The sequence below is a fragment of the Epargyreus clarus genome, unplaced genomic scaffold (assembly GCF_041222505.1).
Source record: "Epargyreus clarus isolate Ecla_fem2 unplaced genomic scaffold, WU_Ecla_fem_2.2 ptg000014l, whole genome shotgun sequence".
Taxonomy (NCBI): Eukaryota; Metazoa; Arthropoda; class Insecta; order Lepidoptera; family Hesperiidae; genus Epargyreus; species Epargyreus clarus.
Window position 1 is genome coordinate 11,865,474 of NW_027332222.1, and position 19,130 is coordinate 11,884,603.

At 34.5% G+C, this 19,130-nt stretch overlaps 1 protein-coding gene across 2 annotated transcripts; it reads left to right on the forward strand.

Moving 5' to 3' along the window:
- The first annotated feature begins 3,888 nt into the window (after positions 1 to 3,888).
- LOC140747620 (kynurenine formamidase-like) lies at positions 3,889 to 18,913 on the forward strand. Of its 2 annotated transcripts, XM_073080178.1 has the most exons (6): positions 10,111 to 10,160; positions 10,343 to 10,439; positions 10,935 to 11,076; positions 13,302 to 13,403; positions 17,286 to 17,499; positions 18,270 to 18,913. In XM_073080178.1, the coding sequence occupies exons 1-6, from the start codon at positions 10,126 to 10,128 to the stop codon at positions 18,721 to 18,723; spliced, it is 1,044 nt and encodes a 347-aa protein (XP_072936279.1). In that variant the 5' UTR covers positions 10,111 to 10,125; the 3' UTR covers positions 18,724 to 18,913. The 2 variants fall into 2 exon arrangements, with proteins under 2 accessions (XP_072936280.1, XP_072936279.1); XM_073080179.1 differs by lacking the exons at positions 10,111 to 10,160; positions 10,343 to 10,439 and adding an exon at positions 3,889 to 4,046.
- Positions 18,914 to 19,130: the final 217 nt, after the last annotated feature.

Genomic DNA, 19,130 nt, shown 5'->3' on the forward strand with positions numbered 1-19,130 from the left:
CAAATTTATTAAATTACAGACTTTTCAGAAATGTACCTACATAATATACGCAGAGAATACGAGAAGACTGAATTATCCGTTACGTTTTATTACTTTAACTATACTCACCGTATACCGTCACTATATAACTTTAATACAACTTTAGTATGCATAGAAATATGATAACAATAGCGAGAAACACACCAATGACCATAGCCGACAAATCGAAGATTGCGCCGGTGGAGAGCATCGCGGCGCTATTTGTGAGAAGCGTGGTTTCGTACGCCATGGTTCATACTTTCATCGAATACCTAGAATTAATAATTTGGTTAGTACTACTAACTGACCATAAGATAGATATAGACACGCCATAAGATATATATTGAAGGTGGTATAACTCTGTTCGACTCCGGCAGCACCACTACCACACCTTTTTCTATCTAATAACAGCAGTGTTAAGCGCTGCTGTGTTTTGGTTTGAAGGATGTGGTAGGGGAGACATATTTTTTTCAAGGTGTTCCAGCTTAGTCCACGGGGGTAGTGGTGCATCAGTGACCGACATCAGGTGGGGATATCTAACCTACCTGGGGTTATTTAAAGATGTTCATGGGCGGCAGTAGCCACTTACCATCAGGTGGACTGCATGCTCGTCTGCTACTTCAAGTCCTATTCGAAGTCATTATAGATTTAAGCTGGAATATTAATACAAGTTATAAAATTTTTGTTTTTTTTTAAATATGGTTAGTTACAGAAACTATTATATAGGTTACTTATTTACTAATCTTTAAGATATACATTATAGGTACAATTAGTAAACAATGGTTAATAAATTCTCTTACCCTTACAATTCGACAATTTTTTATTCTTCAAACAAGAAAGTAGGTACCTACTTCACGTCGTTATACAATATATGCGTAATTTGTTGTAGTTTTTTAGCTCACGAGTTGTTTGCCAAGCTCGTGGTTGAGTTGCTAGTGTACTTATTCATTAGCTTTTATATTTCCTTCTATCATTGATATTGATAAAATTGATATCAATACTGGGTACCTATGATAAGCTAATGAAATATTTTATACCAAGTAGTTTTGTATGCCTCCCTAAAACATTTCACTTATTCCTTATTTACTGTACAGGTTAGCGTTCTATATATGTAGAATTAGACACTTAAGTCTCAAGATATATACAGGTACAATAATGATGACAACATAGTTAATAACGCAAAAATTGATTTAGATAAAAATACAAGAAAAAAATAAAAAAATATATGACCTGAATAACAGTAGGCAGAGTAGTAAATACCAATTTTTTAAAGAAAACTTCTAACTGCCCCCGAAAATCTTGAGGTTTTGTAAAGTCATCCCCTTAAAGAAATGTGTGGAAATGTTAAGCATATATGTACAAGCGTATCGCAGTGAGCTCAATTTTTGGATTTTCAGGCTTGAAGAATGGATTTGTAGTTGTACCTACTTTGTGTATCTTTTTTCCGTGTTTTTGTCCTGTAACTTTTTCTGTGTCATAACTTGTCCTCACCGTTGCCATTATTCCTCGCGTTAATGATGCTCCTAACTTCGATAACAACGCTTAGAAATAAAGTTACAATACTCGTATCAATTACTAAAAGAGAATAGTTTCTGTTACTGGAGTGCGATACCAATGTACCTATACCTATTTCATGGGATTATCTGAGAGTTGACAATAGCTTATTGGTGTCAAATTAAGTATTTTTACTGGAAGTCCAGGATTGGAAACACGCGTTTCATAATCAAAAAATTAAGTTTAAAGATTAAACTCAATTGCATAAAAATAGCAAAGTAAAAAGTATGAAACAAGAAAATATTATTATAGTACCTAAGGTCCAGAGCATGGCCGTGACTCGAAATAAAATTATTTCTTGATCCAATTTACAAATTTTATTATTCCCGCGCAAAATACAACTCAAACGTCAAGAGCATTATTTTTCTTTTTTACGCTAACTCATACAGTTGTATCAACCAGTCACTATATGAATGGGCACTTATAAAAATAACACAAAATAGTTAATTAAAATAATACTATAATTAAATAATTTTAATATATTTCGAACATTAGTAAGTACCTACCTACCTATATGCCTAAATATTGTCACGGAACGAGAGACCAGTCAAATCTCCCAGAACTACGTAGATTAGGTACTTTGAATAATATCAATTTGTAAACATGAAAAACCCTTATCAACGGAATAGAATATTGCTTTTGTCGTAAGCTTGTCTTTCGTAGAACGTGCTCCTGTGGAGTTGAAACTATGGATGGTAATGAGATAAGTTTCCGTAGATCTAACGAAAACTTGAATGACTTAATCACATTAAATGTACCTATAATAGAAACTTGTGCACGATACAACTATTAGCTACCTATTTTAGATATAAATTTCCTTATTCAAACTAGAAATAGATTAAGTAAGTAGGTTTTACGTAATTAAAATAATATAGAAACTACACGTACAAAGATACATCTTTAATAAGGCCTCCATTACATTTAATGGCCGATGTTGATAACAAATAACCCTGTGGACAAGTGACTATACCTCTTGGGATGCCCATTTTTTTGTTGACTAGGGGTAACCTTACTCGAGACCGTGGGAGCGACGCCGGGTTATGTGGAACTTTTACCGCGTTAAGACTACGCTGCTGGCCACCTTCAGCGCCGCGTAGAGGACCCCGGTATCTCCAGGAACGCAACCGGAGTACCAGAACCCAATTGCTATTTCATTGCAATAAGTAAGACAGGCAATTGTTTGTTTCCTGTTTTTTAATGTTCGATTTATAATAGAAAAACTTTATCAAAGGCGTTTTCACTTCACCGTCATTGGTCTTACCTTTCTTCTATTACTTTTCGATCTTACTATTACTTACCTACATAAGTTAGTGTTGTAACCATTCAACACATTTGTATACTACTAAATCCAGCGAACTGAAGTGCAACAAAAATCCGGTTTAGATGCCTATTATTTAATATGTAATTATGTTTGTAAGTATAGGTCGTCGACTGTTTTAAGAAAAGCAAACACGAAACTCAGTTTCATACAGAGAAGCTACCTGCTGTTACCTTTATTGGATCCCATTTATTAGTGTTTGTTGTCATGGGTCTGTTTGGTTACTTAATTAATAAAACGGTCCTGTTTTTGAAAATTTTACAGACATTTAACTTACGTAACAGGGTAAGTTTATACAGATATTTTTACATTTTATATATTTTGTGGACAATATTCCAAGATATCTATAGATATGTATTTACCTTCAATATAGTCATGATATTTTACATATTTGATGTGATTCCAAATAATATCTCAGTTAAAAAAAAAAAAACATTCGCTATACTCTCTTTTTTGTTTAAATAATTTTTAATGAATAATATTTCCTCTGCCGCTAAATAATTGCCGCAATCAGCTCATAGTTCATTTTTTGCTTTCCAAAAACGACTTACCCAGATGTGGTTGAAAATTCTTTCTAATTACAATGCAGCATTACCATCAACACACCCGTAGGATTAGAGCTACATTACTGTTTTTTTTTGCAGCTCTATCAATGCGTAGAAAAGCTTTTAACCCCAAATCACATAACTATTATGTATTCAATTAAATTAATAAATGCCATTATTTAATGCCTTGACCTTAAAGCAAAAAAAAAAATTTTGCTACGCTCTACGACATAATTAATACCCACAATAAAAAAATAATAAAAACACTTTTTCATTTATGACCAGATCTTCGCAGATAACAGATAAGGTATCATAATGAAAATATAAAGTTTTTTTTTTGTATTACTCATAAATTTTCGGTCATAAATCCTCAGATAGCCTATCTTGGATCTATTTGGACGATACGTTTATAAATTTTTATTGGACGAGTAAGAACAAGTAATCAGAGGCGTGTGGAGCGCGACCGTGTCGCTCGTTACCGGTATAGTGCGGTATAGCGACTGCGCGGGCGCATTCTTGTGTTTACGTTAAAAAAGTATTTATCAAAAAATTGTGCGTCTGTTCCGAGCGAAGACTGTTGATCTATCAAAAAGTATTTTTTGATGTATCAGGTTGGTAAGATTATGTTTTTAATTGTTGTAACGGAAGTGTTGCGTTAGCTTGTTCTATCTAATATAACTAGATATTAGGTAGGTAGTTATAAATGGTCACGTGGTGGGTACTTAATTTTTATTTAATATTAAATTTATTGGAACAGTAATTATTGCTTATAGCAAGAACGTTAGAGACCATAGAACGTTTCAAGACGACTTTCCCAGATCATTTTCTTTCTGCATGATTGACCTAACTACTATTACTTAAGTAGGTACTTTTACCGCTCTTACGCACTATTGTCTGTAGCTAATGGAATAATAAAAAACTTAGTATTGTATTTAGGTAACATTGTCACAAAAAATGGGATTAAAAAAAATCGACGTGTAATTTCTGGTTCTAGTGGGTTTTTGACCAATTTGATGGCATCCAGGCGTTCGACTGGAGTCACATTGGGTTATTTAGAACGAATTAACTGCAGGTGACATTTTTATTAGTAGGAACAAGTTGACCTCTGTTTAGCGACTGATGATCAAACCAGTTATGCTTTGCACCATAGTTGCCGCCCACGCAAGTGATGATGTAGCATCTTAATTTTTACTTAAATTAGTGCGTTTAATCTTTGTTAAACGTGGTAGAGCGCTTTCTGGTTCTGCTCGGAAGACACTGCCGGCTCACCTATGTCTGATTTATAACAGTAGAGTTGCACTACTGTGATCTAGTTCGAAAGGTGTGGTAAGCGATATAGTTAATCAAGGCGTTGAAACTTGATCCTCAGGGGTAGTACGTCAGTAAATTTAGGTCGGATTCTAATCTTATCTGGGTTCGATAACAGATGTCTATGGGCAGCAGTGGCTATTCACCATCAGGTGGACTACATGCTCGTTTTCTACTTCTATCTTTAAAAACAAATCAACTCTGTACGAATGACAGTTAAGGAAAACAAATAAAATTAAATAGAACCGTATTATTGAATTGTAGTGATTGAAAAGAAAAACAAATTTTCTAGAATCATTATTGTCCAATTTTTACCAGTTGGCGAAAACAAGTTTGAATAAAAACTTCTGCCTTCGTAAACAAGTATCAGTAGGTATAGCTGGATACTGAACCAGTTCACAAATCGTTGTCGTCATCAGCTGAATAGCTCGGATGTGTACTATTAGGTCCGTTGGAAATTCCGATATAAGTAGCCAGTTGAGTCTCGTTTGCTATCAGCATAACATCCCGTGATAACAAAACAAATTCGAGTTATCAGCAATTTCTTCCTGGTTTGCCATTTTGTTTTATCGCTAAATTTAACATATTTAGTATTTACTTAAATAATAAATTTCGACATTATTTTAGATACGTCTCAAGCAAGTATCAAAGTATCAAATCAAGATATACATATATATATATATATATATATATATCTTACATTTAAATAACAAAAATCAAAGTGTTATTAGGTCTTAGAAACTGGGAAAATTCAGTAGTACCTAGTTAGGCACATCTACTTCGCATAAGAACTGTTAGTAGGGGAGTCCATGATGCTAAACGTGTAAAAACTCGAGTCAATTTAATGAACGTATTACTTTAATGAAGGAAAACGATTTTTAGATCTTAAAGCAAATACATACTTATATTTCGAAAATCAGTTTGATTAAACAATCTATAGGTTTCTTTTAAACAGGCCTAAGAAGTTGTTTCCTACTTCTGCGGTAATTATAGCAACAGTCGATTACTAATAAAGTTGGATGTAGTCCTCAATGAGCCCTCTGAATTACAGAAGAATATGATCAATTGCCAATAACGCCCCCGACTAAAGACCACGTTCAGTGTTGCTTAACTTGTCAATTATTTCTAATAAGTAGGCACTACTGAGCAACCATTCCATTATTGTCTATGATTTAAGTGCTTAGTAGACTTATAGGACTGACTGATCTTAAGTGACCACTACCATCCATGATCTGTAACCACCACCAAATAGAAAAAGAGGGCCTATTTAATATCATTTTCAGATGCCTTGTTAAGTTAAGTTGAATCGCCTTAAATAAATATTAGTATTAAAATTTAAAAATGGTAGAATTCTGTGTGGTTCCGCTTCAATGGCATACAGTCTCAACTACTGCTGCCTTAAAAGAGATGTGTTAAGCGCTACTATTTTCAATTTTGAAGGGAGCAAATAAGATAATAATTGTAATCCTCAGGGGTATGCATCTGTAGACTTCAGGATTTAAATCCTGTCCGGGTAGATTACAGATCTCCATTTTTTTTGGATTCAATTTATAAAAAGCATTACCAATATACCACGACCTTTTAACCAAAGTAGCGAAACTATATCTCAGTGGTATCGTCAAACTAGAAAGAGAAATAATATTTGCCGGAAACTAAAACTATATTATAATTAAATTACATATTCTTACTCAAGTATCAGTGTCATATTCCCAAGGATATCCGAGCAAGATATGATTATATTTCGTGTGAACTTATCACATTGACTTCTAATTTACTATCTACTGTTGTATTTTTTATCTTAGTATATGAATACCTACTTAAGATAAATTTGTTTGTTTACAAAGATTGTCAGAAATAGTGTTGCCCTTTGTTTTGTTGAAATATTTTTTGTGGTAACAACCTCAAAACGTATCAAGTTCTGTTAAATCGTATTATAATTCCCAAATAGGTTCTAATATTGGTGCAGACAGGAAAGTAGTAAAACCGGTTCTGAGATTTAACCATCATCAACCCATTACTGTCTCACTGCTATCTCCTGTTAGAATGAGAAGGGTTAAATCGTACAACATCATATTACACTTTGGTATCGAAATTGTAGATTACAAATAAGTATTTGCTTGTCTTTGAGAATTTTAGAGAGAATTCTAATTCTAAGGCATGCGTATATGTACGCCTCTTCGCGATATTATACTTCACCGTTAAAGACAAAAATTAAAGTACCTATAATTAAAAAATTCGCTTCTAAACTTGCCCTACAATATATTTTTTCATGTGACATAATTCCATAAACACCATTCCAGAATCGAAATCTAAATTTGTTATTTAGATACCTGTCTGATTTTGGACCGAACCCGAAACCCACTGCACGTCAGATCTGAGACCGCCCCTCCACGCAAGTTCTTACATAACACATAAGTTCTACGGGTAGGAGTATTACCAATTGTAGGAGTAGAGAACTTACTTCAGGTACTTCTTAAAATTCGACTCTCGGTCCCTGCGAATTTTAATACCATTATATTAAGAACTTTCTTCAACGCACCAACAGACAGATAAATTATATTACTTTGTAGAGATATTATGAATTATCTTGCGAGTTATGTGACATTTATGATGATTTTTGCGCTTATAAAAAGCTCTGACAGGATAAAGGGATACTTTTACCATGTACATTTTAAATTAGAAGCCTTCGCAGTGTCAACATGGGGACGTTTATTTGCTAAATTTTGAATAACAGGATTAGGTACTTTTACCCAAAACCAAAAAGATAATGTGAACTTTTGCCGTGACGTAAATGTTTTATAACAACAGAAAGGGATTAACTTATGATTAAGGCCTATTTTATTAAAATAGCCAAATTCGAACACTTTGCTGTGACTAAGCATGAATTAATTGTTATATATCTTACCTTTTAATATTAGTATAAATTTGGAAGGATGAATATCAGACAATTTCCGTAAAAAATGCGTAAAAAATATATAAAAACCCACCGCTATACAGAGTTTTATACCTAACTCTACTACTTTTCGGTCAGAAATATACGGATTTTTTAAATAATGAATTAGCAAATGAACACTTAATGGGAAGTGGCTACTGCCTCCCATGGACATCAGGCGCTGACATGAGGATTACATTCCTACCTGAGGTTGGCCACCGATGCATTGCTTCTTTTTAGGACAAAGGTAGAACGCCTCCGATAAGCATGTCTCTTTTACCACACCCTTCAAACCAGAATACGAAAGCGCTTAATACTGCTGTTATTAGACGGTAAAAGCATAGTAAAGAAAGCTTTCTTTACTATGGTAAAAGTCTGGCGGTAGAGTCCCCGGAGTCGAAACTCAAAAGGATGAAGAACTTTCAAGATGATTAATTTTATATATTTTTATATTCAATGGAATTAAGTACCATTTATTTTAAAGCAATGTTAAGCATTAGGTATACAAGTACCTAATCCTAGAAATATCTTACACTTTATTTTCAAAAATATTACGTAATACTAAATATATCATGTCATTAATCATACACTTACAATGACGGAAGAATCTTTAATTTTTGTTGTAAATACTTCTCAATCCTCAATAGGCCCAAGTTTTTATTTAACATCGAATAAATAATTAATTACACCAATCAATTATACATTTATTTATATCGTTAATGTTTAGGCACATTAGTCGTAACCTTGATAACGTTTATGTACATTCACTTCAGGCCCATTCGTCTATTAAATACAAGATACATATCATTAAGATCTCATAAGATAAGATCTTAAAATTTACAAGTTAAATCATAGAAAAATGTCAAACAAAATGTGTATGTACGAGTATATATATCATACAATGATATTTTTGGTAAAAGAAATTCAAATAAAGTGATCGAAATTCAAATAGTAATAGCCTAGTGGCTAAAAACTCGGCCTCTTGATCAAAGGGCCCTCGGTTCAAATCCCAGGCCTCTGATTTCTCAAAGTTATGTGCGTATTAGAAATTAATTATCACTTGGCCAGCGCGGTGGACTATGGCCTAACCTTTCTCATTCTGAGCAGACCCGTGCCCAGGAGTGGATTGATGAAGATGATGATGAAAGATCGAACCAGTAAGGTTCCATCGGGGAGGTAACATCGGGACATTCATTTCTAGCGTGAGTCAGTTCTTACGTATCGATGGAAGAGTAGAATTCGGACTGACACATATGCGACGAGTATCTAAATCCTCGGTAAGCATTTGACTAGCTTTAAGAGTTCCTGTTCTATTGATCTAGAGTTGATTACAGATGTCCATGGGTAGTGACCAGTTACCATGGACTACAGCCTCCTTGGCTAGTTTAATCTTATAGAAATAAGGTGAAATAAAGGTCAGCATTTCTTAAAATTAAACCCTCTAATAATTTCTCCTGAAATAGTTTTCACTTTCTCTACTACAGTTTAAATTACTCTATTCGAGTGAATTACATTCATAAAATGTAAATAATATGGCGCGCTTAAAAATGCATATAAAGAGCTCTCTCACAAAGTCATATAGGCCATTTCATATAGTCATATAGGACATTTTCTTTATGCCGCCATCGCTGTCTTTCCTGCTGCCCGAAGGTTGACTGACAGAGAATGCTTTATAGCATTAAGTCCGCCTTTGTGCCTTTAAATTTTTGTAAGGTTCATAAAGAATAAATAAATGTATTCCCGACTGTTCTAATATTATAAATTTGCATATCCGAAGGTGGCATTTGTCATAAGTAAAGTCGTTTACCTTGGATTCATTTTAAAACTTTGTAGTTATTAAAAAATCCACCTCAATACATAGAGTACCTACATATACGTAGTACCTAGGTACCGATAATAAAAAAAACTGTTAAATTTTAACAAATTTTTACGCATAATAAATTGTGTAATAATAAGTAGCCCTACAAAGAGTATTAAACTATAAAATTAACTTTGTAAGGTGACATTCAGTATTTCATTTAAATTGAAATAAGTTACAAATGTGAAAGAGTAACTGCAAAAAAAGTTTTATTGATAACATTACCGGTTAAAGCGATTAATTTAACAAATTAGCTTTCATTATTATGCAGCATTTTATTGCCCATAGATATCATTAAACAATGTTGTATCTGCATATTCGATCATACAGGTTTCTTACTAATACAAAGTTTTCTTGTATTATCATTCTGTCGTTAGTAACCGCGTAACGTGCATTCGAGCCGCCCGGAGGCTTGAGTTTACTATAATAATAATCATTTGTAAACGGATAGGTTTATTTGTAAATTTTGCCGCCATTAAAAGTACCATTCGGGGGCGCAAGTTATAGTGTGAAATGTCTTCCTAAGGGATATACCTACATATTAATATAATAAAAAATCCTGTAATTTGTGAGATTTTGCCGCCCTTCAAAAATGTCGTCCGGGTCGAAGCATCCTATCCGCCCCCTGTACGTGCCTTTCGTCATTAATATTGCTCTAAATTTCAATTTTTACTAACTATTATTTTCTTGGCCTAGTAATCGTTAACGCGCCAATATTTTACTTCAAAAGCAGAAAACGTTTAAACATTTAGTATTAGACAGCGAACAATGACTTAACGTGACAAGTATACAAGCCAACTCATTTTCAGAGGCAATATGTCCAAAACAAAGGCATTCGTTAAACTTCTGAAGCTATTTCTCAAAGGAATTCGCCCATGGAAATCGAGTTCGAAACCAACGAATAAGGTTCAGTGAGAAACTTTCTTGAATGTCCAGACTTTAGAAACATTAATGAAATATCCCATTTATCAACGTGATTCGTGCATTATTTGTGTTATCATTATCATCATAAACCCATTACTGTCCCACTGCTGGGCACGGGTCTCCTCTCACAAGGAGAAGGATTAGGACATAGTCTACCGCGTTGATAAGTGCGTATTGGTAGACTCACATACCTTTGATTTTTTTTTAAGATTTCTCAGATATGCAAGGTTTTCCTCACGATGTGTTCCTTCACTGTTTAAGCAAGTAATAATTAATTTCTAATACGCACATACATTTGAAAAATCAAAGGTACGTGCCTGGTATTTGTATCTCGGACCCCTCGAATATGAGGCCGAGTTTCTTAACCACTAGGCTATCATTGTTTTTTTGTGTGTTAAGAAAGTAGGAAACGGTCTATAAGATTTTAGTGTTTGAGTTTTAAAAACAAATAGAACATAAACATTTAAATTTTTTCAGCCTAAAAAAACCGAAATGGTCGCCACGGAGATTGCAGATACAAAGATAGATGTTGAAAAAGAATACCAACCTCACATGTGGTCCACGAGGTTTCCGACACCTGAAGATGTTATCCAACAACACACGGACTTCATTACTGCAGGTATTTTGTTTAATTCAAAAATCGGAGTTAATTTAAAAATGCTTAGCTGTACCTATCATAGTACTCACGCCAGGGTGATTTTCTACCAAAAATATGCCAGTATCATCGAGATTACTTAATTTTAATTCATTTAAATTTCATTGACTGAAATCAAGCAATCTTATTGGTGGATTTGATATACATCCATAACTTAGCTATATATATGTGGTTCGGGATCCTTAACGCAATTTCCTTTTTTTAGGAAACCGTAAACATTAAACTGTGAACCGAATTTATGTTTACAATATCATGCTGCGCCCAAGGCTCAGGCTATTGTAATAAAAATATTTAAAAAATATTGTAACTAATTATACAGTGGCGAATAGCATTTAAATATTGTTTTACCTTTATTAAACACTTTTTTTTTGGGTCACGAGGGGGAAACCTTCAAAAGGTACCCGATGCCTTGGGAGCGACACAGGGTTATGTGGGACTCTTACCGCACTAAAACCCCCCCGGTGGCCGTCCTCAGCGCTTCGTAGAGGACTCCGGGATCTCCAAAGGAACGCAACCGGAGTCCTCTTAGCGCATTGCCCCGTCGGGCTCCGCCCAGGTGAGCTTATCGCTCACCGCACCGTCTGGTGCGTACGACGGTATGCGACCGCATACCGCCGCGTTTCCCGGGTTCGAGCACCTTTATTAAACACTAGCTGACCCGGCAAAACTTTGTACCGCCTCAAAATCTATTTATCAAATATATTTTATATAAAAAAATATAGCCTATGTTACTCGTTGATAATGTAGCTTTCGAATGGTGAAAGAATTTTTAAAATCGGTCCAGTAGTTTTAGAGCCTATTCATTACAATCAAACAAACAAACAAAGTTTTCCTCTTTATAATATTAGTATAGATTGTTCTTCCTATTGGTCTAAAGACATTTCGTTTTCTCAATTCGTCATTATTAAAACTAACACAGGTTATTTCTTATAAACTGTTATCAAGGAAATTTCCATAGCAATAAAGGACACCACCCACGCACTGGGTGTCTCGATCGCTTCTCGTCCTAATTTGTGGCTAAATTTGAAAATAAAGAATATCCAACTTTTCCACTCTCGAAAAACAGCAGTGATATAAATTGCTTATATCCAAGTTAAAACAAGCAACGGGAAGACACAACAATATTTCCGAAAGCTGACTGAAGTAATATTGCCGAACCATTAAATTTTATTTGTAATACTTTTTCTAAAGAACTCTATGCAAAAAGAATCTTACTTTAAAATAACGCGATCAAAACTTGTAGTTAAGGTACATTGTAAAGGCAGTCTTGCAAATAGAGTATTACCTAAAATTTAAATCATTTATGTTTTAAAAACATAAGTAAATACTGCCCTAAATGTTTTATGAAAATACCAAGCGTAGAAAGAATTTAAATCCTGTATTATAACAGGTGATAAGCACAACATTTGCATACGACAAAAACACGGTACTGAATGAATAAAGTGTTTGGATGAGAAAAGATTTTGAGGGAAATGAAAATGGCTTCATGGTAAACAGTTGCTTTAGATTTGGAACAATCGTAAAATATAATAAAATTGGAACGTATTAAAAGAATCCATTACCAAACGTTTATTATAATATAGGCACTTATTCTAGCCGTTTCTGCTTCGTAATCTAGGATAACAGCGCATCTGTGGTCGATCTAAAGTAGGACACTGCTCTTTTTTTATATTATAAGAGTAGCAGACGAGCATGCAGTCCACCTGATGGTATGGCTACTGCCGCCCATGGACATCTGTAATCAACGCCAGATAGATTCCTACCTGAGGTCGGCTACATATGCGCCGCTACCCCTGAGGACTAAGCTGGAACGCCTCGGAAAAGTCTGTCTCCCTCACCACACCCTTCAAACCGGAACACAGCAGCTCCTAACACTGCTGTTATTAGGTAGAAATAGGTGTGGCGGTGGTGCCGCCGGAGTCGAACCACAAAGGGTTCTACCACCTTCAAATTCTTATCTGAAATTGATTACACGTATCCATGTGTTGACTAGAATTATAAACAAACATTGTATGCCTTGAAATTTTCACATACTAAAAAAAAATGGTCACAATTTTTTTAATCCGATAGTGCGTGATAAACATCGACATGACCATAGATAGAACTAGTTAAGAGCTAAGTCTAGATAATTTGGAAAGACAGATACTAACTTTATGTCTATTAATAACAAAAATATATCTGAATTTCAGAAAGCAAAAGAGCTACGGAATCCATACCACATGAATTAGACGTTAAATATGGCACGAGTGAGGATCAAAAACTGGACATTTTTGGAACTGATCTGCCGGATGGTAAGTACTTTGACCGAAAATTGACGATACCATAGCATAAATGCCTCGAATAAAAAAGAATAAAAAAATAATAAAACAGCAATAATAGATAAGTATAAAACTGGATATAAATTAATGTTTAAAAATTATGTAATAACAGAAGAAAATAGTTATGATATTAAAAAATTCAACAAAGAACAAAGAAATGCTATCATATCTTCAAAACACAACCGCTCTGATTAACCTACTGTTGTTAAAATCTAAATATATATAGCTCAAAGATGACTGACTGACATAGTGATCTATCAACGCACAGCCCAAACCACTGGACCGATCGGGCTAAAATTTGGCATGCAGGTAGATGTTATGACGTAGCCATCCGCTAAGAAAGGATTTTGATCAATTCTACCTCCAAGGGGATAAAATAGGGGATGAAAATATTACTTCGTATCGCGAGCAAAGCCGCGGTCAAAAGCTCGTTTGCTATAAGGGCCCATTTCCACCATAGAGTAAAGCACCACTATTTCCACGTCGCCGCCCGCAGCTGGCGATCGTGTTTTGTCGGTGTCAGATATTTTATGGTGGTAGTAACCTTTGTGGTTTGACGGCGGCACCACCACCACACCTATTTCTGCCTAATAACAGCAGTGTTAGGCGCTGCTGTATTCTGGTTTGAAGGGTGTAGTAAGGGAAACATCCTATTCCGAGGCGTTCCAGCTTAGTCATCTGGCGTAGCGGCGCATCTGTGGCCGACCTCAGGTAGGAGTATTTAATCCTATCTGGGCTTGATTAGAGATGTCCATGGGCTATAGTAGCCACTTACCAAATTACAAAATATTTTACGTCCATCAATATGGTTAATGATTAACGTCAAACTTTTAATTAAAAAAACTAATTTGAAATACTTGACATTAAGTTTTATGTAAATGTACATACCTGTCAGGAACTAAGTTAATAACAAAATTATAAACACACGCATAATTAATTGGCTGTCATAAAAATCGACATAATTTATCTGACTATATGTAAGAAAATACATTTTTTTAAAACAAATTAATAAAAATAGACATTAATTGACATTTTGATCTTTCTAATGGTCAGCATTCTAATAGATTTCAATAATATTAATAAAATACAGAAAAATAACAAAAACTCAAACAATTTCTTTTGTTTTTTGTGAGAACACTAGGAAATATAATGCCAGCATAGAAATAATTTTGCGTCTGCAAAATCAATGACAAAAGAAGGGTCTTATAATAGCAGTATACATTATCTTCAGGACAGTGGCGTTCGGGGATGGCGATTCGAAAGGTCGATTCGAATCTAAGTGTAATAAATCGGTTCACAACAAAATCGAGACCCAAACAATGGATTCTTCAAAAATCGATCTTTATCGATACGAATACGTATATAGTGATTGTTTGGTCCTGGCGACCTTATTTACTGATTTATTTATTTTTTATGCTACTGCTTCAGAATGTTATAAGACAGAAATAGGTACAAATATAGTGCCGCAGCTGTTACATCATGATATATTCTTTTAATTTACATAACTAATGATCCATGTCAAAAATTTAACTATAAAACTGATTTTAAATATTTCACATTATATTTTATGTAAATTTACATACATACAAGCATTTATCCCCGTCAGGAATTGAGTCTATAATTATGTATACACGCGTAATTATTGCTGTTATAAAAAGTGGTCGCAATTTGTCTAAATATTTAGGAGATAAAATCTTTTTGAAAAATACAACATCATTGCATTTATAGAACCTGTTTTGGTTATCGTCAATTATGTGTAATGATCGAAGTCAAATCCTGTTTTGAATTAAGTATTTGAAATCCTTACAACGGATTAGATAAAAAATAGAGCTGAATCCTAAGCTCAAGATTTTTTTTTAAATAGCAAAGAGCTGCTTTCAACCTGATATTACGATTAGTTGTTACTGGCGTTTATGGATTTGTGTAACCAGTGTTTTTAATAAAATAGGAGTAGCAGACGAGCATGCAGTCCACCTGATGGTAAGTGGCTATCGCCGCCCATGGATTACTACTGGACGTCGGCCACAGATGCGACCCTACGCTACGACTAAGCTGGCATGCCTCGGAAAAAAATTCTATCCCTTACCACACCGTTCAAACTAGAACAAGGCAGCACTTAACACTGCTGTTATTAGGGAGAAATAAGTGTGGCGGTATTGCCGCCGGAGTCGAACCACACAGGGTTTTACAACCTCCATATTTTATACTTTTTGTTTCACATAAAACAAGGAATCTACCTGAAGCCATTCAGATGCGGTGTCACTCTTGAGCACTAAGATGACCATTACATATACAAATCAACCGTTAAACGTAATGTCATATACAGATAGTTCAGAACAGATAAATAAACCTAAAAATAAGTAACTGCGTAGGAAAGTGTGTTTAGTTTCCTTGACAGGATATTATACCCGTATCAAATAAAATATTGCTATCTTATTTTGTCATCGTGTAAAAATACACGACTCAACTGATAACAGTTTTATTATCACTTTTACATTTTCGCTTTACATTGGTTACGTCTATGTTTATTAGGTCACGGAAAGCAAATTGAGATACCACAGTGAGGTAATAACTATCTTTAGTACAATAGTTTAGAAGTTATATGTAATTACTAGTGGTGCCCGCGGCTTCGCCCGCATTTTAAAGAAACAATATGACATATATAAACGGAAAATTGGTACCTGCATTGGAATCACAGTGGTGCCATCTGTCGAAAATTGGTCTTACCAACTCCCAAACCCTCCTGGACTTTTGGACAACAACTTTGCTAAAGATCATCACTTGATCAAATGCATAGTTTTCGATTCTATAACTACTTACGAATTAAAAATTAATTAAACAAACCTTTTCCCACGGACTAAATTGTGAATCTAAACACACCCTTGAACACACACAACAAATTTCATCAAAATCAGTCCAGTCGTTTAGGAGGAGTTCAGTGACATACACACACACATAAGAAATATATATATAAAGATAGTCTCCCTTCATTTCATAAGTGTTGTTTATTCAAAATCTTATTCAATTGCGGAACCAACTATATCACTACTACCACTACTACCACCGAACATTTTTGAATAACTGTCCCTGCCCATACAAATAACGCTCCTCCTGACATATTTAAGTTATTTTTTATAGGATTAAAGTAGTAGACGGAGAATATACGAGTAGTTCTGACAGTAAATATTCACTGTGGTTCATGGACATCTGTAACCAACAATATAACAAGGATTCTTCCAGAAGTTGATTAGAGATGGGTCACCACTAAGGAGTAAGATGCTCGTATATATGTACAATATAAGTCAGTCGGCTTCTACACTATTCCAGCAATGCAAGAACTGTGTATGTGTACTGTGGTACCCGCCATGACAAAGTATCCTAATTCTACCTTTAAATTACTCAATATCACTCCCGTATCTGGAGACACGGGACACTTGAGCAAGCAGTGATAGCCTAGTGGTTAAGAAACTCAGCCTCTCGATCGAGCGGTCCGAGGTTCAAATCCCAGGCATCTGATTTGTCAAAGTCATGTGCGTTTTAGAAATTAATTATCACTTGCTAAACGATGAAGGAAAACATCGTGAGGAAACCTGCATACCTAAGAGATTTATAAAAAAATCAATCTCAAAGGTATGTGAAGTCTACCAATACGCACTTGGCCGGCGCGGTGGACTATGGCCTCTTCCTTCTCATTATGAGAGGAGACCCGTGGCCAGGAGTGGGACAGTAATGGGTTGATGATGATCTGGAGACACAGTAGTGCCCCCGCCAACAACACGGCACGACCGTACCGCAATTCTGGCCATTTTCGATATCACTTTTTTGAAATATGTAAATGTACATTTATTGTTACAGATGCAGCAATCTTGGTATACTTCCATGGTGGCTACTGGAAAGAGATGTCTAAGGATGTAGCACGGTTTCCAGCCATCTCTCTCCACCGAGCTGAAGTTAAGACAATTGTGATAGGCTACGATCACCACCGAAAAGTGACGTTATGGGATATCGTGGATCAAGCGGAGAATGCTATCAGTTTTGCATTAAACTATGCTGAAAAAATGGGATCAAGGTATCTACATTCTACATATTATCTTTCTTTACATACTTATTTAAATATAAATGAACCTGAGTACTTATATTTGCAATATATTATTAATATCCATGTTATAACAACCGATTGTTTTTATACGACGAATGATGATTTTATGGGTAGCTCTTAAACCATAAGATATTTCAAAGGGCAATAGTAGGAAAAATATTTTTAAACAGGAAATTTTAATGTAGCTATATCGCCTTTGAGCTAGCATATTGTGACTATAGCTACAAAAATTGATTTCGAAATGTTAATTAATACGGACCTTGAGATTAAAAATGAGGATCGGTTCTCCTCTATTTGACATCTAGGTAGATGATCCATACATATGTTAATTAATGGACATTTAAAAGTTTTCGATTGCTACGAGATATTTTTCTTGAAAAATAGTAAAAGTCAAGTGATATTATTCTTGTGGACACTTGTTAAGTCAGATCTGAGAGAAATCCTACCTGGAGACAATTATTGTCCAACTGCTGTTGTTATATTTCAAACTTATTCGTAGGATTTTACTGTACCACATATGTAAAACTGAACCTTCGTGAGAATACCTACACGGTTTATTATTAATATTATTAACTATGAGAATTCAATTGAAAATTATTCCATGATAATCATGTCTAACCGAATCATACCATACATATGTAAATCATCATCACCCTAAACAAAATACAACCATTTGACCATTTTAAAAATTAGGACATTTGACGCAAAGTATATTTCATAGCATTTTTTTTTTATTTCAGGGGAGTATATTTAGCTGGTCACTGCGCCGGCGCACATCTGATCGCTAAAGTCCTCGGCAACTTCGAATTTTGTGACACCATCAAAGGATTGAAAGGTGTCTTCTTTATCTCAGGGATATATGATCTACGGGAATTCTGTGATACATCAGCAAACACAATACAGCTGGAAAAACTGGATGCCATATCAATGTCACCACTTCACGGGTCTTACGATCATCTAGAACATTCCGAAATACGTTTTTACATTCTTGCTGCAGAAAAAGACAGTACAACATTCAAGAAACAATCCAGAGATTTCTACGAGCTACTCAATGAAGTATGTCCTATGGATAACATGTATTTAGAGATAAAAGACAGGGTAGACCATTATGATATTGTAGAGTGTTTTGTGAATAAGAATAATTATCTTAAAAATTTGATCTTACATGACATTCGTAAATATTGTAAGCCATAATGTTTATTAGTTAAGAACCTCAACATTTTTATGATCAGGATCCTTAACAAATTTCTTCTTATTGTAAGTCCTTATCGTTACCTGCAGGTAGAGCACATTTGCTTATATGAGGTTCCGGGGGTGACCCCGGTGAAATAAATCTTGTATTTGTCATTCGGCTCATGGTTAAATTAAAGTATCATGTTACATATGTATTTTAAAAATTGGTATTTGTACAACCGATATAATAATAATATAGCATAATATTTAAGTTATAATTAATAAATAGGTACATAGTATTGTAATAAAATATTTTTTAATGTAAAATTTCTCTAGGAATTTGCTTATAGAAGAAAATAATTATATAATAAACTAGCTGACCCGGCAAACTTTACACCGCCTCAAAATATATTTATCAAATATATTTC